Source organism: Sinocyclocheilus grahami, unplaced genomic scaffold, assembly GCF_001515645.1.
Source record: "Sinocyclocheilus grahami isolate Dianchi unplaced genomic scaffold, SAMN03320097.WGS_v1.1 scaffold186.1, whole genome shotgun sequence".
Lineage (NCBI taxonomy): Eukaryota > Metazoa > Chordata > Actinopteri > Cypriniformes > Cyprinidae > Sinocyclocheilus > Sinocyclocheilus grahami.
The window spans coordinates 1,263,474-1,287,802 of record NW_015505365.1 but is presented as its reverse complement, the minus strand read 5'-3'; the positions used below and the strand labels follow the sequence as shown (position 1 = coordinate 1,287,802).

Here is a 24,329-nt window from a genome sequence, read left to right as displayed (position 1 = left end):
GTAGGCGTGGTTAACTCTTAACTTTTATAAAGAATATCTCTTTGGATTTGAGACTTTAGTCTTTGCAACTTTACAGATCTTCTTTATGCACCAAGAGCTTGTAACACTCCAAAGAGAAAGGAAAAATTGAAATCGCATCATATGACCCCTTTAAAGATGTTTGCAAACAGTTTTGGTCATCTTGTCAAAAAGAGCTTAGCTTTGCACACCAAAGAAAACAGCTATATGTGTGATGGGTGTTCCTCTCCCTGTGTAGGTTAATGCTTCCTGTCACCCAATAAGACAGCAGAGCGCGTGGTGCTGTCTATAGAATGGTCCCCTCCTCTTTTTTTTCCTCTCTAAGTATGTGAGTGTTGTGGTTTTTCTGATCTATTGCTTTCTTCATGTACTAAACCTTCATTTTGTCATGCTTCAGGGCTTCCAACGGAACTTTAAGAACGCATTTACTTCTCACGCAGAGTTAAACGTTCACAGGCGTCCGAGAGGGCAGCGTGCTGGTAAATGAGGATGTGGGGAACGAGAATGGGGAGATTGGTTGCAGTTGTGTCGCAACACGTCTGGTGCAGCCCGTGTGCGGATTTTTTGAACCTTTTGATCAAATGAAAAGGTTGCAAATGGCGACTGTGATCTGATTCTGAAGGAGGGACTGCACACGTTCACGAGCTGATTCCACATCGAGAACCACGGGCCCGTCTGTGACTCGTAGCAGATGCCTTTGACACTTTCAACTTCCTCAGCCTTCCTCTTCACATCAAAGATGTCCTCACAGATATTTCTGCCTCTGACCTGTGGCGTGTTATCCACCTTTTTCTTGTCGTAAAAATGGGGGCGGCTATTTGTAAATTCTATGGGTCTGGCTTCCGGTCTCATCTGCGTCCACTCCGTCCAGCTATTTTTAGCTGAACAAAACAGTTAGATTTGCTGCTTGATATTGAAAGTTGGTGTGTCTTATCATATTATTTTAATGTATTATCTTAATTATGAACACACTGGGTTGTAGTGCAAACAGTTTTACCGTTTACTGCACGTTGTTATTCTCCTCGTTATTTACCTATAGTGGCTAATGAACCGGAAGTCTCACCCATAGGCTTACTTCCACGTTGAAGAAAAAGGTGGATAAAGCAGATATGAGCGATATTAGTCACTCTCTTCCTGTTCTGGAGAGCTGAATGAGTGAGTGAGTAAAAGTGAAGAATCTGTATCCTACCAGCTGAGTTCAAGAGATGCCGTCAGCGATGTGGTGATGAGCTAAACTGATACACTTTGTTAGCGTTCATAGAAAGTTGGATTCATTGAACAAGTTTCGGTACACAGATTCCTGCGTCAGTAGATGCGCAGCGTAAACCAAGAGATTAATTGTTCACGCACGCTAGAATATCAAAACGTTACATGATGTATGAAAACCAATCTCTTTGATGCAATATAGAGAATTTATTCTGAATAAAAAGAGGATAGGATGCTGATTGGTCAATACAATAGTAATGACAGATCTTATCTTTTGTTTTTGTGACGTATATGAGAAAGGATTATCGAATAAAATGTAGGATGGGACTTCCGTTTGTTGGTTGATTGGAGAAGTTCCACAAATGTCAGAAGAGAAGTCTGTAGTTTCACCAGAAGATAGAATTATGACATTTTGATTAGGGCTGTCACGATTTGTCGATTTTATTCGACCATTCGATTTTTTTTTAAATCCTCGACTTCATTTTACTCGCGTCGACTAACCGGCAAAATATCGGTGGCGCATTTCACGGACGAGAATGTATAAAACACATTTTTAGTCTGTTTTCCAAGGCTGCATGATATATTAAACCCTTTTAAAAATGATAATTAAGCATAATTGTAAATTCACAAATGCTACGATTTAATTAAATAATTATATGCGATGCAGTTCTAATACAGTATATGCGCTTTAATTATTTACATGCGTGTAGGTTAAGTACATGCGTCACGCAGCGGCTCCGTTCACAGTAGTTCCACACGAACCGTTATCATTTACATGTGTAGAACGTCTCAAACTCCATCTCTGCATGTTGTTGTGAGTTTGGGTTTATTATAACTTTCATCTGGGAACGCAACATGCGCCATTTCATCAGATTTGTACGTTAAATAATTGATAAATCTACGCAAACACAGGAGAATACATCACGGTTTCAAAATAAAAGCCCTCAACCCAGCTCAGCTCAAACCCTCACTCTGAGTTTACACGTTTTGATGTCCACATATTCTTTTAATTACAATGGCTGTAACATTTCTGTCCTAAATAAATGGCCAAATATTAAAGATTAAGTGGACATTTGAATGAAATGGTGCTTGGTCAATATTAAACAAGGATTAGATCGCACAGTAATGTGTAAAAAGAATCATCAGGCCGTTGGCGGCCCCTGCAGGCCTTTGTTGTAATGCGTAATGTACATTAGCTCTATTGTTTATAATACATTATGTATTTTAACAGTTTTGTTCTATAAAACCATATGATTTCTTGCTTTTGATACTTTATTTGAACTTATTATTATTGCCTCATTGCTATTATATTTGTATTTTAAGTTATTTTAAAGGCTATTGTTCACTTACATATATTTATTACCACAAAAAAATGAATTATAATTATAGGGCGCTATGAAATCCGTTTTTTTCCAAATTCAGTTTTTTCCATTTTAATTTTCTATAATCCATTTTAATGGTTAAATTAAATTTTATTAATCAAAAAGCCTGTCTAATTAATTGAGTTTTACAGTTTTATCTTTACCAAATTCTGTTTTCCATTATTTTTTGGATTCCATTTTAATGGTTCCATTAAACTTTAATAATCAAAAGCATCTCCAATTAATTAATTTTTTATTTTATTTTTTCAGAAATACTGCAATTTTTTCTCCTAAATAAATTCTGGTAAATAATATTTCTGGTAAATACTCCTTTAAAAAGTGTTTTTTGATTATAATTTTATTATTAGTAGACTAGAACACGTGGATATGTTGTCATTCTTACACTATAATACTGAACTTTGATTTCAGTGATTTGGACTATGAGATGGACACTTGCTTCTTGCACTTTATGTTGCACTTTACTTTTGGATTTCATTTGGTTTAATGAAATGTAGTTTAATAAAATATAGTAAAATTTTAGATTTTTTGTGTGGGGAATTAATCGTTTAGATTAATCGATAAATTAGTCGATAGATTAATCTAAATAAAAATAGTCGTTAGTGGCAGCCCTAATTTTGATTAAAAATGTCCGTTCTGAAGAAAATTTCAGCACAGTGCCCAGTTTACATTTAGAAGCAAAGAAAGTCAGCACAAGAAACCTTCACCAGCGCTACTGTGAACATGAATAAATATGCACACATTTGTAAGATGCGCATAAACATGCATCACGGCACTACAAATGCACACAACTTTTTTCGAAGCCAAGGGGGAAAGTACTCGGATTCAAAGATTTATACGGCAAAAATTTTCCAGTTAGGCAGATTAAGGGCTGGATTTACTCAAAAGGACAAATTAGCGTGAGAGCACAATCCTATAAAAGCGCCGATGGAAGTAGAAAGTTCTGCTGGTGATTTACTGACAATGCACAAAATAAAGAAAAGCACAGCCGATGATAATAAGGTACATTTAATCTATTAACAACACAGGCTCAAATCGTTAAGACACGTTTTTTGGGGGGGTGGTAAACAATGGTGCAAATACCAGTAAATCGACTACCGCAAAACAGTAGTAAATGATGTTGCGTGATTCATTTAAATGCTTTCCTCCTCCCAGGAAAGCATTTAAATGCTTTTTCTGGAAGGGAAACTCCTACAAAAGCATATGCAATAAAGGCAGCCGCAAAAATAACTATCTCCACGCTTTTAAGCGCTAATTTCTCACTGCATGTTTTTAGTAAATCCTGACAATAGTTTTTTCATGTTAAAAGAAAAAAGTTCTTCCCAAGTTCTTCGACGCCCCTCAACTTGTTTGTAATTTCATTTGAATCAAGCTCAGTTGAATTGATTGGTGTTAACATGAAGACTTTTCAATCCAATTTAGCCATCAATCCAATTATAAACATATTATTAGTTTGCATGTAAGCTTATGAAAAGGAATAATGTGTGGTTTTGTTACTGCAAATTACTTTCTATATAAATATGCAGCACCCATAGAGTCCACATGTTAACCTTTGCTTGAACATACTGCATTAGCTTCAAAATAAGGCGTAAATGAAGTGTGAACTTGATAATTTTATAATTAAGCAACTTGAGGCAGTGCTATACTGTGAACGCAGCCATACACAATATACTTCAGTTGCGGCAATTAGGGTTGCAACAGGGCAGAAAATTTCAGCTAAATTTCCGGAAAGTTTCCAAACTTTCTGAAAAGTTTCCAGAAATGTACTGGAAATATTCTGCACCCTTGCCGCAGTATAGCGCCGTCAGATTTTAATGTTGTTCATCTGTTGTTCGCAGTGATTCCCTGCTGTGCTGGTTACTGCAATGAATGGTAACACTGTCCAGCAGACCACGAGCACTGCATCATCCGTAGCACCTCCTTGTGGATGGAGGGAGTTCTGCGAGTTGCATGCCAGCACCACGGCCCGAGAACTTGCCCAGCACTACCGGCGCTTCATCAGAGAGCGGCCGGTGCAGGATGTGGTCCCGCCGGAAAGTTTCTCGAAGCAGTTCAGCGCCCTCTTCCATCACCACTTCAGCTGTGAGGTGGCTAAAGATGCAGAACCCGCCCTGCGGCCACCACCACCCTTGCTACCCATGACTGGCCGCTTACGCATCACTTCCTTCTCAGGGGTGCTGGATTACCGGGAGACCGTGCGGCCAGGAGTGACTCCGCTAGTTGCCGTGTTGGCGCCCAAATCAAATGCCGCTGGCATCCCTAGAGAACAGGAGCAGTTGCTGCGATGCTCTCCTGCAGACACTACACGCAGAAACCCTGCGGCCACCACCACCCTTGCTACCCATGACTGGCCGCTTACGCATCACTTCCTTCTCAGGGGTGCTGGATTACCGGGAGACCGTGCGGCCAGGAGTGACTCCGCTAGTTGCCGTGTTGGCGCCCAAATCAAATGCCGCTGGCATCCCTAGAGAGCAGGAGCAGTTGCTGCGATGCTCTCCTGCAGACACTACACGCAGAACGCGGCATCATAGCCAGGAAGACGAACACCTGGAGCGGAGGACTGGGTCTGAACGATACTCGCCCCCTTTGTTTTCCTTCCCTTCCCATAGTGACGTAACCAACTTTTCCGTCAGGGGATTTCGAGAAAGTGTATGCCGATTCTTTAAGAATTCCCCCCAAATTGATGAACCTTCAGGTGGTTGCCCAAGGGACGATTCGATCAAGGGGAGCGGACCCTCAGCGACTGTTGAATGCACCTCTCAAACCCCACCTCAGACTGTGCAGGTACCCGCCCATCGCACTTCGCAGAAGGGTGCGCGGTGGCAACGATGGAATCTGTGGCGAACTGTGAGACGGAGGCAAGAGACAGGAAGTGTTTGTAAAGAGGGGCAGCTGCGGTACCTGGAGGTGGATGACACTATCTCAGACACGCCCCCGCTTTGGCTGCGCTGCCACCTGCAGGTCAGGAGGATCAACGAGCACACCGCTAGTGAGAAGTACCAGCTGGAGCTCTATGACCCACCCAAGGTAAGGCGAAATTTCGAGATCTTCATATATCTTTCAAGAGTGACTACTGCTGTTGTTTTTGGCCCGATTTGATAATTGTATTATTTTTAGTTCTTGTTGGCTCATGATAGCTTGGTATATTGGTCAGATCTTTTATTTTAGATTATTTGTTTTTGATGGAGGTCAACTATTTAAAACTTGGCAAAAAAATCTAATGGAAATTTGGAAAATTCTGTCATCTTTTACATGAATATATGGCACATCAGGATTTGTTGCACAAAGTTTGACGTCAATGACAAATCGTCCAGTTACATTTGTAAATGTTGGTATGGAAACTGGTGTGTCTTGTCTTGAAGTGTTAAGTTTATATGCAAATATAAAATTAAATTCAAGAGCTACATCAAAATATAGCACGTCAGTGTATTGCAAGAAGTTTGTTGTCAATTACAAGTCATGCTAGAACCAATTGCATTTGTAATCTGGCGTGATTTGTTTTGAAGCATTATATTTTTTATTGTGAATGCGAATTAAGGGCTATGCTGTGTTTAGTTAATAAAAATGTAAAGTTCTTTCACATTTTTTCAAATATGGCATGCCAAGATCTGTTGCCAGAAGTTTAATGTTAATGAAAAATCACATTTGGCATGATATGCAAATATTAAATTGCATATTTAAATGAAATTAAAAGATTGAAGAGCTCCGTCATGTTTAAGTTAATAAAAAATTTAAGTTTCATTCAAGTATGTATTGTACAGAGTTTGATGTCAATGACAGTGCCATGCAAGAACCAGTTGCATTTGAAATGGTTGACGTCACATCTGACAAATATATCTAAATGTAAACTGTGTTGTAGCTATAAAAATGTGAATTTCATTCACGTATATTCAAATATGGCATGTCAGTGTGTTGCATTATGTTTGTTGTCAATGACGTCATGCAAGAACCAGTTGCCTTTTTGCGTGACTTGTTTTGGAGCGTTATACCTAAATATCTGCAAATATTCAAATATGTCACTTCAAGATGTGTTGCACAAAGTTTGTTTGCAATGGCAAATCACACAAGAACCAATTGCATTTGTAACTGTTGTCTTGAAGCCTTATGTTTAAATATATGCAACCGTAAATGAGATTTGAGAGCTGTGCTGTGTTTTAGTTAATAAAAAATTCACATATGTAAATATGGCACTTCGAGGTGTGTTGCACCAGGTTTCATGTCACTGGCATGTGAGAACCAATTGGGTTTGATAGCAAAAATGGTGAGAAGGCTCATGAGGCCTTAAATTTGAATATATGTGAATACAAATTTGAGCTATGGCAGAGGGGAGGATTTTCAGCAAATAACAACTTTTAATATAATATTTAGCAAGTTTAAAACAGATCTTGCGTTCTGCTGCATGTATCCTTTTGTGCTTTAAAACAAGGATGAGTAAATGATGAAAATGGCATGATTCATCTAGTATGTGATATTTTCACATTAACACTCATTTAGCCTAATTAATCCACCCACATTTAAGACAAACTGCCAACTTGAAACAGGATCTGATTGATACTATTAAGTGTAATGAAACTAATAAGGACACAATTACGTGTCTGCCTTTCTCTCCACCTTGCTCCTGGTTACACTGCATGATAGCCTAAAGTTCAGGCAGCAAATGACGTCTGCTCACTTTAGGGGTCACAGCACGGCTGTATCAAGGCTCTGATTGGCTGCTGAGGAATCTTGGCAGAGATGCGAGGACTTGCTCTGAATGTCTATGTAAGGGAAAGGCAACGTAGGCCAAGAAAGTTCAAACACTTAAAGTGTATACACTCCAATAAATGTCAGAAGCATGCACACATGTTGTAGTTTCAAATTAGCGATGCAATCTTCATTTTTAAAAAAAAAAAATTTTAAAGAGAGAAATGAACATGTAGGCTTTTGCTGTGCATGCATCATAGTTTATTTCGCTGCATGCATCTTACGTACGTGTGTGCTTAATGTGTGCACTGGTGTGTGAGCGTGGAGGCTGCATTATAGAGTGCACACTAGTCCATGCCTTGATTCTGTAACTGTGCACTCTGTGTTTGGTGTGTTCATTACAATAGCAACAGTGAGGGCAGCTATGCTAAGAGAGGAAGCTGCAGGCTGGCTGATCATTTCTTTGTGTGAGAAACTTTGTTTCAGGGAAGTCCTAACTTTAAAACCAGTCTGTGCACAGCAGATAAATTAGTATGATTATCTGCTGTCAGATTTCACAGAAGTGTTGTATTATTATCAAGTTAAAAATGACTAGCTCAACCAGAGACGAAGTGCATTTATATATATGTATGTATAGCAATGTGACTGCAGAAAACCACGAGCCACCAATCAGAATCAAACATTGAAAAGAGAGCCTTGCAATTTATGTGTCGCAAAACTGTACGCTTTCTTACGTGTATATGAAGCTTTTTGGAAGGCTTGAGAAACATCTGGTGTTGGCCTCAAATGATGTTCATTAAACAGGGCTTCTAGGGCTGGAGACCACAGACCTTTAATTGCCGATGTAGTCTGAACAAGTTTGGTGGAGTGCTTAGAAACCTTAAAATTAAAAGAAGATTAATACGGACACCATGAAATCCAGCAGTGTGCAATGCATTTGAGCTCATGAAGTGTGTGGATTTGTGGATTGGATGAAACTTTATAGACTTGTATTTGTGTTGTATATGTCGAAGTCTTCTGATGTGGCTTGTTGGTGTGTGATCAAGCAAGAAAGAAAACCGGCTGTATCAAAGTTAGATTTCAGATTTTGAAATGATTTTCGTGTCTTGTTTTTTCTAGTATTATTTGCTGTACAACAATTGCAGCCAGTGCTGTGGAAAATATTTCTAATTCTAGAAAACCGCATCCTCCCATCTGGAGCGTGTTAGAGCTTCACGGTGACCTTATGCACATGCAGATGCTCACACAACTACATCCAGAGTCGTTTCAACACTTTAACAAGCCAACAACCAAATCAGATCAGCAACACAGTATTTGGTATAAAAACAGGCTGCACGGATTTAAACTGAAACTAATGTCCAATTGCAGAAGATATATGGTAGTTGTTGATTGTGTTTTTGCTTGTGTTTTTATAAAGTGAAATATTGATAGCACATCTTACAGGCCACCTTGGTTCTGGCAGTATTTTTCTTATTTATTTTCTTCATAGAGATTAAAAAAAATATTGAAGCAAACCAACTAGCTCTCAGATGATTCACAACTTGCTAACTTAGCTATATAAAGCAAAAAAAATGCATTAAAGTAAAAAAAACTGAAAAGACACTATTCTCTATGGAGAAAATGAATGTGATTTTTACTTGCAGAATCTAACTGTTAGGCTCTGTTTACATGCCCTCGTTTGTTTTCCCTTTGACTTTTGAAGAAACAGTTTGAAACTTGACTGAAACCCAAACTGAGACTCAAAGTTTCATTTCTTAACATGATCAAGAGCTGCTCTGACCTCTAACCCGTCTTTATCAATATGAAAATCTGCAGATTGATAAGTAGGCCACAGTCATCAGTCATAGCGAAATCAGACATGTCCCTTTTTCCCCGAAAGCATAACACTTGACAATTTAAAACCAAGAATTATATCACACACAGAGATGCAGACAGCAGCAAACGCTCTGATGCATTTTCAGAGATGTAAAGGCACACACACATAGTTGCAGACCGTGCGCTGGTTCACATGATGATGACGACAGCATTTTTGATTTAGATCAAAACTGCAAGTTATAATTTTCCTGTGTCAAGTTTTTATCATTTGCATGATTTAATTTGAATTGTATTGCATGCATTGTTTTCAGTGCATTTCTCTTTTTTTCTCATTTGTCATTTGGGAAATGCATTATTTGAAATTGTACTTTCATGTCACGTGGTCTGTTTGGTTCGCAACCAATTTGGAATATAATAATTTGAATAGCCTGAAATAATATTAAATCAAATAACATTTAACTTATTAAGGTCAAGCATTATTGGTGTATATATTTATTTATTTATTTTTGGGTATTCGTGCACATTGTTTGGCCTTTTTAATAATTCAGTGTTTTTACACCTCATGGTTTCCATTAACTGACTGGTTTGTTTTGTCTGTGATCGGCTGCTTTATTTATTTACTGATGTAGCTCAATCATTAGTAGTGAAGCACGTCTGTCAGCATAACTGATTCACACTGGTACACACTCTCGGCATCTGCAGCATCGGGACTGAGATGAGATCCTTTGTTTGCTTTGCATATGACAGTTCCTCATCTTTGGGTGGTTGTGTGTTTTTGTGTAAAACACATTCACCCAATACTTTTGAGAGCTGTGCGCTCAGAGGACAAACATGGCCATGTGGGTGGTGGGTGTGAAACAGCCCCTGCTCAAAATATTGACTGTGTAACACTGCAGTGTTGCCTGTAATTCAACAGTACAGCCCCATGACGCCTGTCTTATGCATCACTGAATGCTTATTTTTTGGACTCTGTTGAAGGCCCCAGTGTGAATATTCACAACAGCTGTGCGGTGTGTGAAATAAGTGTATACAATGAGTTTTATAGGTCTTTTTAGGATAAATAGTCCTAACGGTAACACATTAGTATAGGTACCATTAGGGCTCGGCAAAAAATCGAATGCTATTTTCATGCGAATCTCATCAGTAGAGCCGCTTCTGGTGATTAGTAGTAAATCTCCAGCACGTGCTTTCAGATGGAGCGGCATTTACTACACAGATTCGCGATTCAGACACTGATTCAGATGATGACTGGTCAGTTTGAAAGTGCTTTTACGGATTCATTCAAAGAACCATTTGGAAGAATATTCAGGAAAGGAATTGCAAATTGTATTTTCAATTGTGTTTTCCGTATGTGGACGCTAGGCTTGCCGCGATAGATGGTGCTGACAATGATACCGATGTTAAGCTGCAACACCAGTTACGTCACTTGCCCACCGCATCACCGACCCCCACCGTCGTCTAGATTTTTTATAGTAATAAAAATCATTTAGTTCAGTAAAAGAACAGACACTACAATTAAAAACTGAACGCGGCTGCTCAATGCAGTTGAACGACAGTTGCATCACAGATCAGATTTAATTTCTCCAGTGAGGAGAGTGAGTCGAGCTGACTGACGAGAAGAGTGAGGTGAGACACACGAGACGATCGCGGATGATTTAGTTTCGAAACGAAATGCAAAAGCGCCTGTTTGGCAATATTTTGGATTTTGAAAAGCCTGTTGACCGACCGTTTATCTGATTTTGGAAAAAAAATGTAAACATTAGTTTCTTATTTAATTGGTTCCACATTGTTTGGTGATTTTTACTTTATTTAAACTTTGTGTCATTTATTTTATTTGACATCAAGGTGTATGCCGTGCCTCCAAACTTTCTTACTCGTTTTGCTAATAAACGTTCTACGTTTCTTATTTATTTGGTTATATATTATACATGTTTACTCATTTCCAGTTTTGTATACCTATTTAAACTTTATGTAAGTTATTTGTTATTTTATATTAGGCATAGCCTGCCCTATAGCATGGTGTATTTTTATTTGTTTTGTTAATAAAAGTTCTATGTTTTATATATATACGCTAAAGTGAGTTTGACGTTGTATTTTGTTGTTGCATTCAAGCAATTGACTCTGAATTGCCGCTAATTCGAAAGTGAATGTAAAATGCGCACGGCGCTTTTAAGCTATTTAAAAGCGAAGGAAAGCGAGGAAAAGAGGGAACGCCCCCGCCCCCACGGTGATACCGGTATTACCGGTGTTGTCACACGTCAATTAACCAGTGGGAAAATTTCCTCACCGTCACAACCCTAGTGGACGCATAAATTGACATAATCCAAATGCAATTGCAAATCTTGCATTACTGTTTGCGTTTTCACTTTTGCAAATGCACAGTTGCTGCCAAAGTTCAAATGAAAAAGCAAAGTCCATTTGCAACTGTATTTCCCATGTCTTACGAGTTATAAGCCTGTCATATTTAAATAACAATATTAATTACCATACCTGCTTTTTCACTCTCTCTGTGTCGCGCATGTAACCTGCCAAACTCAAATGGAATCGCAATTCCTTTTGCATTTGAATTTCCGATGTCAACATTGAAACCTGTCAATCAATATCAGGGGCGACATTCTAATTTATTGAGATGCACCTGTGTATGATCAGGGCTGCTCCCGACTAAAGATTTTTCTGTTCGACTAGTAGTCTTTCATTTGAAGCATTAGTCGACTAATCGCACTTTTCTTAATAAACGGTTTAAATTATAATAATGAGCCTTTAATTGCATACATAGCCTATAAGCTCTCAAGCACACGAATAAGATTGCCACAGCACAGCGACAGAAGAATTAATGATTATGAATGTGTCAGGGAAAAACAGTAAGGAGGCTGCATTAACATTTTAATAATTTATTGCTAAACTAGTGCTTTCTTTATTCTCTGTTTAAGAGATGAACTCGGCGACACTGACTCGTCATCTTTGCAGCAGTGGATGCGTCTGTCTGCACTTTTAATAAGGATTACATAATCTGAGAATATTTGTTTTTTATTTGAATTGGCTTATTTGAAAGTTGACATTTCGCTCTCTATAGATTTATTTTTTTCATGTCTGTAAGACAAATTATACATGGAGTTTCGTGCTCAAGTTCACTGAGACGCCAGAAAGCGCATCCTGTTTGCTTTCATTATTTTACAAAAGCGCAATGTTTTGTTGTTATTGTGAGTGCACAAAAATAAACGTCTTTACAGATTTGAAAGATGTATTACTCTTATCGTATGAGCAAAAATAAAATTAGTAAAACTTGTATTTTAAAAGCAAGTGAGCGCACCGGCGCCTCCATCTGTCCTGCAGTGAGTGTTCAGCCTCCACACTCCGCACAGACACTTCAATAGCGCACATTTCTCTAGGGTAACATTACATTGAGCGGCCATGTAAAGTTGCTAATACTTGCATATTTCAGATGATAAGCCATATTTAAGGTCGATGAATGATAGGCGAGCATTTGGATGTCCTGCCCGATGTAGCCTACTGTATTACCACGTAGACCACCCGTTAACGATCCGCGTGACTTCGCCAATGTGGATTTTTATTTATTTATTTATTTTCTACGATTAAGCGACTAATAAAATTTTGGTCGACCAAGCCTCTTCTGGTCGACAAACGGTTAGTCGACTATTAGGGGGCAGCCCTATATATAATGCAATTTGCAATTCCTTTTGAAAAAAGTCCTGAATATCTTCCATAGAACTGGCTCACATTAGTCATTTAGTCCAGAATTGGACTACGTTGGCCATGCTATAGGTTTGTCATTGTGTGCAGTCGGCAACGATCCAGACAATTCAGACCAATAACTTTTGAGTTTGCTTTTGACTGATTCATTCAAAGAACCAGTTCACATACATCCTTTTTTCCTAAATTGGACTACATTGGACGTGCTGCATGTTTGTTGCTGCATGCAGTGTCAACACTATAGAATTTGAGCGACCTAATATTGCTAAACTTACTGAAATGTAGTTTGAAAGCACTTTTAGTAGAATAAAAACACTGTAGTAGTCATAATTTTAGTGGTGTCAGACCCATCCAGACACTGTAATTTGCATCATGCGGGTTTGAATTTTACCATCTTATTTCTTATCCACGAGTGTGTAATTTACACCTGGCATTTTCTGTCTGACCACACTAGAGATGCATTGGAATGATGGTATATATGCAATCCAGCTAAAAAATATCCAGATATGAAATGCATGTTAATGCCAGGTGTGAGGCCTTATTTGTTATTTCTGCATCGCATGAATCCAGCGGTCTTCTGCGTGTCAGGATGAGCAGAGGCCATCTCAGGTGCAGAGACCTGCTTTTGTTTTCAGTTTTGGTCCCCTGACGTGAGCACATGGTGTTTAGGTTTCTCAGCGTGGTTTTCAGTGTGTGTTCATGTGTAAAGTATGCCTGGGCTCTTTAATTTGTATATCAAAGGTGTTTGCTAGCAGCGTGTTTGTGTAAATGCAGTGAAGTGTTGTGCAGTGTGTTTTTCTCTCAGCTAACAGCTGTTTCAAGATGGGTCTACACTGCAGGTGGCGACGTGACGCTCCACTTTTGATGCGTCATACCAAGACCGTTTCGATGCAGTATAGATGCTGTCAATCATTGCAGTAGGTGTATTTTTGATTTGTTGCATTGTGTTTGTGATATATACTGCAACACAAATTGAATGTATACTGCGGTTGCAGTCTAGATTTTATCATGTTACAGGTGATATAGACCTATATTCAAATGATAAATCAGAAGAATAAATGACAATCCGATTTGCTTCTGCATCAAAGTTTAAAATAAAACCATTTTTTGGTTGGACTAAATATGCTAGGCAGATAAAATATTTGCATTTATACATTTTTAATTAAATAAAAATGTTATTTAATTTTTTATTAATTAAACTTTGTTCATCTTCGGAACACAGATTAAGATATTTTTGATGAAATCTGAGAGCTCGCTGATCCTCCATAAACAGCAACACAACTAAAATGTGCATGCTGTCCTGAGTTCAAAGTAAGCAGCAGCGCCATGCGCATTCGTTGTTTACATGCAGAGGAAAGAACGTGGATGCATTGTGGTGCTCTCCACAATGGCAGCACACCGCAGCAGACAGGATGAGATGTCATTATTTTTGTTTTCGTTGCGCACAAAAAGTATTCTCGTAGCTTTGTAAAATTGTGGTTGAACCCCTGATGTCACATTTTATCGATGTCCTTGCTACGTTTCTGGGCCTTGGAACATTTCATTTGTGTTACTGTCTATGGGAGGGTCAGCGAGCTCTCAGATTTCATCAAAAATATCTTAACTTGTGTTCCGAAGATGAACAAAGGTCTTGCTGGTTTGGAATAACACGAGAGTAATTAATGACAGAATTTAGATTTTTGGGTGAACTATCCCTTTAATAAATAAAGAAATATTTATTTATTTATTTATTCAATGCAATGCAACAGAATAGCCTAAGATGATTTCATGTCATCAAAAACCAATCACACACACATATATACAGTGGGCCAAAAAACTATTTAGTCAGCCACCAATTGTGCAAGTTCTCCCACTTAAAAAGATGAGAGAGGCCTGTAATTTTCATAGTGGATTATAGATTCTATACTGTGAGCATTGTTGCAACTCTTTATGTTAAAACCTGCAACCGCTGAGCTGGTATACCTGACCTCACTGAGCTACCCATGGAAAGCACCGCTCGCTCCCCCTCAATCTCTCTTTCTCTCTCTCTCTATTCATCTCTGTCTCGTTGTGTGCGTGTAGGTGCTGTGGTTCAGCTCCTCGAGTCCGTAAACAGGATGCTCACTCGACCTGTGAATATGAAGATGAATATGAGTAGCTTTTATCTAGTGTTTTATCATGAGTGTACATGTATTTTACCATGTTGTGTCATTGTACTCACACTTTCCAAAGTGCATTTATTGTGAATAAGCCAATACATATTTTTATGTAATTTAAGGGCCGGTGCATTTTCTCAACATGCTATTGTTACAGGCGAACAAGTGTTTTTGAATCTGCAGCTACAGATAAACTGCTCAAGCTGGGAGAAAGATTGAATTAAAAAATTAGAAAAAAATAAACCCTTTTTCTAAATGCATTAATGCACTTTTTTAGTTTTTTCTTTCCTGCAGTGCATTTAATGCAAAAAGCACTTTATGCAATAATACAGCTAGCGGTAGATGACGAGTGGTTTTGCTAGCTGTTTCAGATTACAGAAAACGTCCCTTTTTTTAAAGAAAAGTAAGATATTTGTCCATCATCGGGAGGTTTTGACTGACACAGGAAACTTGCTCTCTTTTTTCTTCTGCGCTTCTCCCTCTCCCTCTGCTTCTTTCTTTCATGTGTATTTTCTCAGTACTAAAGCTGTGGTGGTGCTTTCGAGAGCAGCAGTAAAGGTCAGAGTGATTGACACTCTGTTTTAGCAGCGCACAGGGAGAAAAGAGAGGGAGGTAAATAAATGAAGGAGTGTAAAAATAAAGCCTGTGAAAACCATGTGCAAACCATTCTGACCTAGGAAGGGATCAGTCTTTAGCACAGCATGCACGTTTGTACAAATGTGTGAGTGTGTGTTTTAAAAAGAAATGTAAAAGAAAATGTCATATGCTGAAAAACATGTTAACTGTCAACACCACTGAAGAGCATTGATATAATATACTGAATATATACTCTAAAATGTATTTTTTTAAAATTAAGTATATATGGAATTATTTTCAAAAAATGTAGAATTTTTTTTGAAAAATATTAAGTTGAATTCATATACATACTAACAGGGCCGCTGCTGGCCAAATGGGTGCCCTAAGCAGAATTGTATTGTTGTGCCCCCTCCCTCAAATATTATGAAAGAAAAAAAAACACCTACTATAGGGGTCAACATTTTTAATTAAGTATATATGGAATTATATTCAAAAAATATTCAAATGTATATTTGTGTAAGGATTTTATTAACAGTTATTTCAATGAAAAAGCATCAAATTAAAGTGTCACATAGAAATAGTTGGAATGTCAATTCAATTTTCACTGTAAATTACAAGAGGACTTCATAAAACTGTAAATTTTTACAGTATTTTACTGTAAAAGTTAATGAAATGTTCCATTAGATTTATTACAGTTGTATGTAGCGATCGACCAATATATCGATTTACTGATATTTTTCCCGATATTTAAGCTTTTTACAATAATCGGATATCGGTTTTGTAATATCGGATTCACCGATAAACGCCGCCATATTGTGAATGTTTTGAGAAATGCGCGCAGGATCACCATTGCAGCGCATCCGAGGGGAAACAAGACAACAACAACGGCGTGCACGAGTACTTGATTTACTGTAGTTAGTAAACTTTATTTAACATAACAGCCATTAATGCATGATATGCAGTTTATGCAGCTTGGCTCAAAGAAATAGAGACGAACTCAAGGAGTCACGTAAAATAATCCGTCAAGTCCTGTCCCAATAAAGACATAACTTTGCGTGAATTAAATAATATGCAGCCATGAATGGGCGCATGTTGGAAATAAAAGTGCTGAATTTAATTCGCTCTCTGTTGTCTGTATGCTCATCGTTTAATGAAGTCTGAGTCACGTAGGCTAAAATATTCCGTCAAGTCCTCTCCCAATAAAGACATAACTTTGTATTAATTAAATAATACAGCCATGAATGAGCGCATATTGCTGTTCACGCACCGGGTTGATGCTCAGGAAATGCTCCAGCACGGCCACAGCATGTAACTTTTAACAAGATTCACTTGTTTAAAATACCCTAAATTGTATTAACATTTACTATATAACCATTATTTCTCTAATAAACATCTAAAAAGATACAACTCTATGGAAATTAATTATTTATTATCTCCACGAGAGATCTCAGTTTGAATATAGTTCTGTGTAAATGCATAGATAAACTACGCTGTCAGCAGGCATTTCATAATCTAGAACGACAAAAACATTATTAGTAATTCTGATATAACATGCCAGTTGAGAAATGCAATAAAATACGATGTTTTGTTTTATTTCAATATTCCAGAGAATATTATTCAGTGAATTAAAATTATCCAGTGAATTATTCTTCACTCTTTAGCCTATTAAACATCTTATAAACCTACTAAAACTGTAGTTTAAAATGAAGTTGATATGACTCCTTTCCTTTATTTATTTTCTCCATTTGAAAACATTAGACCTTCTACATTTATTTTGCTTATTGTTAATATTAGTGTTGCTGCTGATGCTTTAAATAAAATGTTTTTTTATTGTTGTAATGTGAAGATTAAATTTAACGTGAAAGACTGCTAATTTTCAACACTTTTTTTAAAGATTACTGAAAGGAGGTAAAACCAAAGTGAAGTATGGACTTACTTCACTCTGTCATTTATTCACTTTATAACAGTAAATAAATATCGGTTCTGCATATCAGTTATCGGGCACATAAACATGCAAATAATCGGTATCGGTTATAAAATATCAATATCGGTCGATCACTAGTTGTATGCACACACACACACACACACATATATATATATATTAGGGATGTAACGGTATGAAAATGTCATATCACGATTATAGTGACCAAAGTTATCACGGTTATCAATATTATCACGGTTTTGTTAAAATTAGATGAAAATGTTCAAAAAGAACTGATACACACACTGAAAACATTTCAATAAGTTTTATATTTGAAAATCAACAAACAACAAATACAATTAGCAGCTGTATGCACTTTTATTAACATTAACATGAAGCCTCACTTGTGTGTGTGTGTGTGTGTATGTGTGTGTGTATATATATATATATATATATATATACGCACAAACATACACACACACACACACACAAGTGAGGCTTCATGTTAATGTTAATAAAAGTGCATACAGCTGCTAATTGTATTTGTTGTTAAGACGGTAGTGTAAGCAAGTTTAGTTTGAAAACGTTTAATAGTAAATGAGACACAATTAGACAATATTTGAATAAAATAATGCAACAACTGATGGAGTACTGAATGCTGCACGCACGCGCAGCGTTGTCAAGGTAACATTTGGTCAGTCATTCCCTTCGCTGGTCAGTGGGTGCTGGTAGACTTTGCAGCTACTTTCTTCTTGCAAGACCAGCAGACAGGGTGACCGTCCTCGATTAAATTGCCTTCAGGACTCTTGTAAAAGCCAAAATACGACCAGACCACCGATTTGGTTCTCTTAAATGGCTGAAAAATCTCCCGAGCGCTGTCACTGCCTTCCGCTATTTCATCTAGTGCAAAAAACAACAACAACGTTGCATGCTGCTTCTGCGTCAGACTGATGCTGGCTGGACAGGATTTACCGCGAGTTTTCAAAATTGCGATAATCAAACACGGTTTTGATGATAATTAAATTTTAAACGGTAATACTAACCGTCAGGGCATTTTATCGTGATTTACCGTGAAACCGGTAATCGTTACATCCCTGATATATATGCATAAAGCTGTATATGCTATAGTAAGAGAACTTATTGTTAACCAATTAACCGCTTTTACTGTAGCATTTTTACAGTTTTTGACAGATTGTGTGTATATATTTGTGATGCTATGCTAAATGATCATATTTTATTTCTAAATTCAATTGTATAGTTTTATCATTTTTAATAGATATTATATTATTTAGATTATTAATTATTTGTTTTTAAATATTTTATTTATGATTGTCTGTGTGTGTATATACAGTGATGCTTTGCTAAGTTAATTTAAATGTACATGTATACAGACACACACACACACACACACACACACTTTATTTTTGTTTTTATATCTATATACATTTCCAAATAATTACAGTACATATATATTTGTTCAGTCATATCTGTATTTTTATTAAGCAGACCATAACCAAGACCATAGACTTCAAATCTGTACTTCGTAAGCCTACATTCTCACAAAAGATCATCACTGAGACATCTCTTCCTAGTGTCGTTGTTGTGTTGTCTGCGTCATGTTTCTAGATTCCTTTCCGATTGTTATTGCTAATTTCATTACATGACTAATTTTGAAAGGTTGGTCTGAGAATGTGAACAAAAGCAAAAGTAACTATTAGGAAGTGGAGTTATTCAGATGAATGGCATGGTTGTTTGTTGTGGCATTTTAAATGGCACTCGTACACAACACATGCATAATTAAACCGTGTGTTAAATGTGGTAACACCAGAGAACATCTGTGAGTTGAAATTAAACTTTTAATGTGAGGATGAGCCATGAAATCCTTATGCAATAAAACATTTTTTTTTAAGTTAAATCAAGTTAATAACAAATAGACTGTGAGGTTGGCCTTACTGGCATCTCATGCATTTGCACATGCACAGCTGTTATTATACATTAAAACTTAAGTTGGCTGGACTCTGAATCGCAGGAAATACACTTCAAACTTGTCAGAAAATAGATAAACAACATTCTACACAGCTTCACAAAATGTTTGTGTTGTGTAGAGCAAGAGTAAATATTCCAGCCTCCGACAAACCGAAACGGGAGCCAAATATGGTCATAGAAATCAAGCTAATGTGGATTTCTTCATTTAAGAGCTGTCATGATTTTTCACACTCGGCAGGCAGCAGTTCTGGAAGTCACTTCACAACAGTGCTGGGGAAGCTAGTTTGAAACTACATGCAAGCTACCCTTGCAAAAGAAAAACGTAGTTAGGTACACTAGAAGCTACGACACTGAAACTAGTAAATATCTTTTTAAATGTACGATTTTCTAGCATAGAACCACTGAAGGTATTTGAATGAATAGAGTTAAATTAAATTAGCAAATGTTTTATTTGTATTTTTACTTTCCAGGTACAATTGAAGTAAAATTATTTTCTCTACAGACATCATGAATTGATTGCTATGGATTTTGTTATATTTCAATCGGTTTCCAACTCCTGATGCTTCTGGGCTATGACTTACTAGTTTAATGCATCTTCTGTTAGTAAACATATGTATACTAGTTTTAGTCTTTTTTTGCCACACAGCAGTGTGTATACTAGTCTAAATCCTCTTCTGTTTGTAAACATTTGTTTACTAGTTTCATTCATCATTTGTTTTTACTCGTATTTGTACTAATGTAAACATCTGTTGGTAAACATCTGCATAATACATTAACCCATCCTTTGTTCGTAAGCATACGTATACTAGTTTTAATCCTCGTTTGTTGTTCGCAAACAAATGTTTATTAGTTTTAATTGCCTTTTGTTCATGGTTGTATGCATAGTAGTTTAAACAATCCTTCTTTGTAATCATATGTATATTAGTTTCATTCACCTTTTGTTTGCAATCTTAGATATAGTTTAAATCATCTTTTGTTCATAACAGTATGCATATATATATATATATATATATATATATATATATATATATATATATATATATATATATATATATATATATACTGTATATGTGTATATGTATGTGTGTATATATATATATATATATATACTGTATATGGCCAAATAAGTGCCCTAAGCAGTATTGTATTGTTGTGCCCCTTACCTCAAATATTATGGAAGTAAACAAAAAAAACGCCTACTATAGGGTTCAAAATAGAACTTTAATAAAATATAAAAGTAAATAAATAAATACATTCTACTTAAATTGTATTATTTACAAATTGTAGTTCTAGACACTGTCTAGAGCTACAATTGTAATTTGTAAATAATACAAATTAATAAAGTCATAGCTATGATTTTATTAATACAGTTGTCTGATTGATTTCATAGTCTCAAGCATTCAGAAATCACGCAAAATAAACTTTTACTACAATAAAACCATGGTTCATTTTTGTAAGGGTTGTGAAGTTGAAGAAATTTTAGAGGCGGTGTCATCTATCGCAAAAAAGGTGGCCAAAAATTTGTGGTTACCTGGCTACAAGAACCATGATTTTTGGTTTTATTCGTAGTAAAACCATGGCTAATTTTCATAAGGGAACATGGAAACTTGGAGAGAATATTAGATATGTTGGTGGTAGTGAAGTTATTACCGACATTAAAAAAAAATTCACAGGATTATGAATGTAGGCTATGTGATGCACAGGCTTCATCTTCATCTTTTTTTCTTTTTCTTTTCTCGACACCGGATTGCTGATGTCTTTTCACGGGCATAGTTGTGCATCAATTATGATCATTTGCATTCAGCCGCAAACATGAGGTGCCAGCTGTCGCGGGTGCGGATGCGTGAATGGCACGTCACTGCCTACTGCATACACCGTAAAATGATATATATATATAAGGTCATGTTTATATTTTTATTTATGTATATGTTAATTTTAATATTAATATTAAACAGAAGTTTTTTTTTGAGCAACTGGGATGGTGCACCGCCCCCCCGCCCCCCGCCCCGCCCCGCATACTAGTTTTCGTCCCACATTATATTTAGTGGCCATAACTACTATGTACTTACATTTAAATTAATCATTTGGTACAATGCACTTATTGTGTACATACATGTTTTTACATTGTACTTATATTTTTACAAATACCTATATGTAATTACATCTGTAATTACATTTGTAATGTAATAATAATTATAATGTAATTACACACAGTTGACCCATCCCTTACACCTACCCATTCCACCAAACCTGTCCCTAACCTTACCTGTATCCCACCTCAATAGCAGCAAAAGTGTTTTGCAATACAATATGAACACAATAAGTACATTGTACATATTTTTTGATGTAAGTACATAGTAGTTAAGGCCACCTAATATAAAGTGTGACCCTAGTTTTAATAATCATTTGTTTGTAATGGTATGCATGCTAGTTTTAGTAGATGTTTGTGTGGAAGCAGATTAATCTCAATAATAATTCACGCAAAAGACACGATGCACACATGCATATCCCAATTCACATGCGTGATGAACCCAATTCACGTGCATGAAAAAATATATATATATTCACAAAAAACAATTCACGTGCACAAAATAAGAATATATATTCATACAATGTTTCATAAATGCAAAACAATTCACAGATGTACAACTGTGTACAAAAATGTTAAATGTTTAAAATTCACGAGTTCATCATGGACTGTGAATGTGTGAATAGCCTTGGATTTGTGTGTATTTTCGAGACTTTTCTTGGCAGCGAACTCCTCCCACGCGGGACACTCTACTATTTAGCCAATCAGATTTGAGCCTGTCCATCGACCAATCATAACCCGCTGTGGGCGTATGATGCGCGTTATTGTTCTTCATTTAATTTCAGTTAACTAGCCTTGTAAAGGTGTATTGTTTCATCTTTGCATGCTTGCTTAAAACTTGGAAGTAACGCCAGTCTTTTAGACATACTCGTTAACGTGACCAGTGTAAGCCAGCGGCTGCTGTTTAGTCCAGATTTCTTATGCTTATTTAATAAATAATCATTATTCACGTGGATGCCATACCACATTAAGATATTAGATTCATAAACTCAATGTAAAGCATAAAATTAGGTTTTGAATGATGGGACATGTCGTAAATAAATAGAAGATTATGAAAATATAGTTTTTGGATATTTTTCAAGCAGTCTTTTGTGTTTTTGTTTATTGAGGACATAAAAGAGCTGTCACAGCAGAGCTTGTCTTGTGTGTCAAGTCCTGCGATGGCATGCATTCAGCTGATGATGATGATGTATTTGATAACATGCACACATTGGAAACCATGTACATTTCATTTAAGTTTGTTTATGCTGCAGTTTCAACAGATTTTGCATTATTATTACTACATTTATTTTAGAATAGAACCCTATGACTTTGTATGTGTTAAGGCGTAAAGCTTTGTTATGCATTGTTAAATGTTCTTGTTATTGTTCTGGTTTTATGTCAGAATTAAAACATTCAAAGCAAGTCGGTTGTTACAGTTGCTGTATAAGATTTATTAAAGTTTATTAAAGTTTTCTGAATACTTTGGGAATGAAATGTCCATGAAATGACCTGACCATGATTCATTGTAATGTACCTGTAACATGAAATATGAATTGACAATTATGAGGGAATACAAACATAGCACAACTACAGCTGAGATTGGCTCGATACCAGTTTGATGCTGTGCTAGAGGTTCTTCAGTCAAAGGGTGTTCAAACCTCAATTACACTGAATGGCTGGGATAGTGTCCCATTTAGAGTCTTTAGCATTCTTTTAAAGTAAACTTTAATGGCTGAATGATAAATACAAGTATCAGTGTAATACATTATGTGAAAAGTTAATTAATCAAATGTTTTAGATCCAGTCTTCACTATCTCTCTCTCTCTCTCTCTCTCTCTCTGTCGGGACGTGCCAGGTTTTGGTCTGATATTCAAAGCAGTTAACACCTTGGCTTGTTAACTCTTATACTTTCACAAGAGATACAGATACAGAAAGAGCAGGAAGCATAAGATAAAGTGATAAAATAACTGAATAAAATTTACTGAAGAATCTTTGTTGCATTGCTTTTTATGATCAGTCTGTCTTTGTCTGACCAGCATAAATTCCACAACTGTCACCAAGCAAATACAACTGCTGCTTCCCAACATCGTCTTGTGTATTGTAATCTCAAAGATTTTTACATCACAACTCAACATAAGATTAAATATTAACAACGGTTAATCACAGTAAAACAAATAAGTAAATGAATGTTGATTACATTAAGAAATGAATACATAAAGGTAAAAAACAGATAAAGATTAATGTGAATGAAGAGGTCTGTAACTGTCATCCAGATGTTGTGCAAAGTGTTTAAATCCTGAAAAATCAAGGAAAACAATTAGTGTGTATTAATTGAACACTGCATCCTGTTGCACAAACGGTTAATCACAGTAAAACAAATAAGTAAATGAATGTTGATTACATTAAGAAATGAATACATAAAGGTAAAAAACAGATAAAGATTAATGTGAATGAAGAGGTCTGTAACTGTCATCCAGATGTTGTGCAAAGTGTTTAAATCCTGAAAAATGCAAGGAAAACAATTAGTGTGTATTAATTGAGCACTGCATCCTGTTGCACAAATGGTGAGTACAAACACACCGTTATTCATACACCGAGTTCTTGTTAGGTCTATTCATCTTTATATAAAGCTGCTATGATGAGGGCAGGGTCAGCGCTAAGTGGGAGCTAGGCTGGACATTGGCCACCCAGCGTTGCTGAACAAAAACAGGGCAATGAGCAGAATTCTTTCTTCATTTTGGCCAGTATACGGGACATTGTGGCTAACACAAGACTTTTTTGGCAACACTATCTGTTTTCATAGCAGCCGCTGGCTTACACTGGTCATG

General features: G+C 36.6%; 1 protein-coding gene across 1 annotated transcript in view; it reads left to right on the top strand.

Annotated features, from left to right (window-relative positions):
* LOC107594562 (SH2B adapter protein 3-like) overlaps window positions 1–24,329 on the top strand; it is a 51,417-nt gene that overhangs the window by 11,213 nt on the left and 15,875 nt on the right. Inside the window, exons 2-3 of the mRNA XM_016284654.1 lie at window positions 4,442–4,725; window positions 4,925–5,630. Of these exons, the coding sequence (XP_016140140.1) occupies window positions 4,469–4,725; window positions 4,925–5,630 (963 nt within the window). The 5' untranslated portion in view covers window positions 4,442–4,468. The remainder of the gene's footprint in view (window positions 1–4,441; window positions 4,726–4,924; window positions 5,631–24,329) is intronic.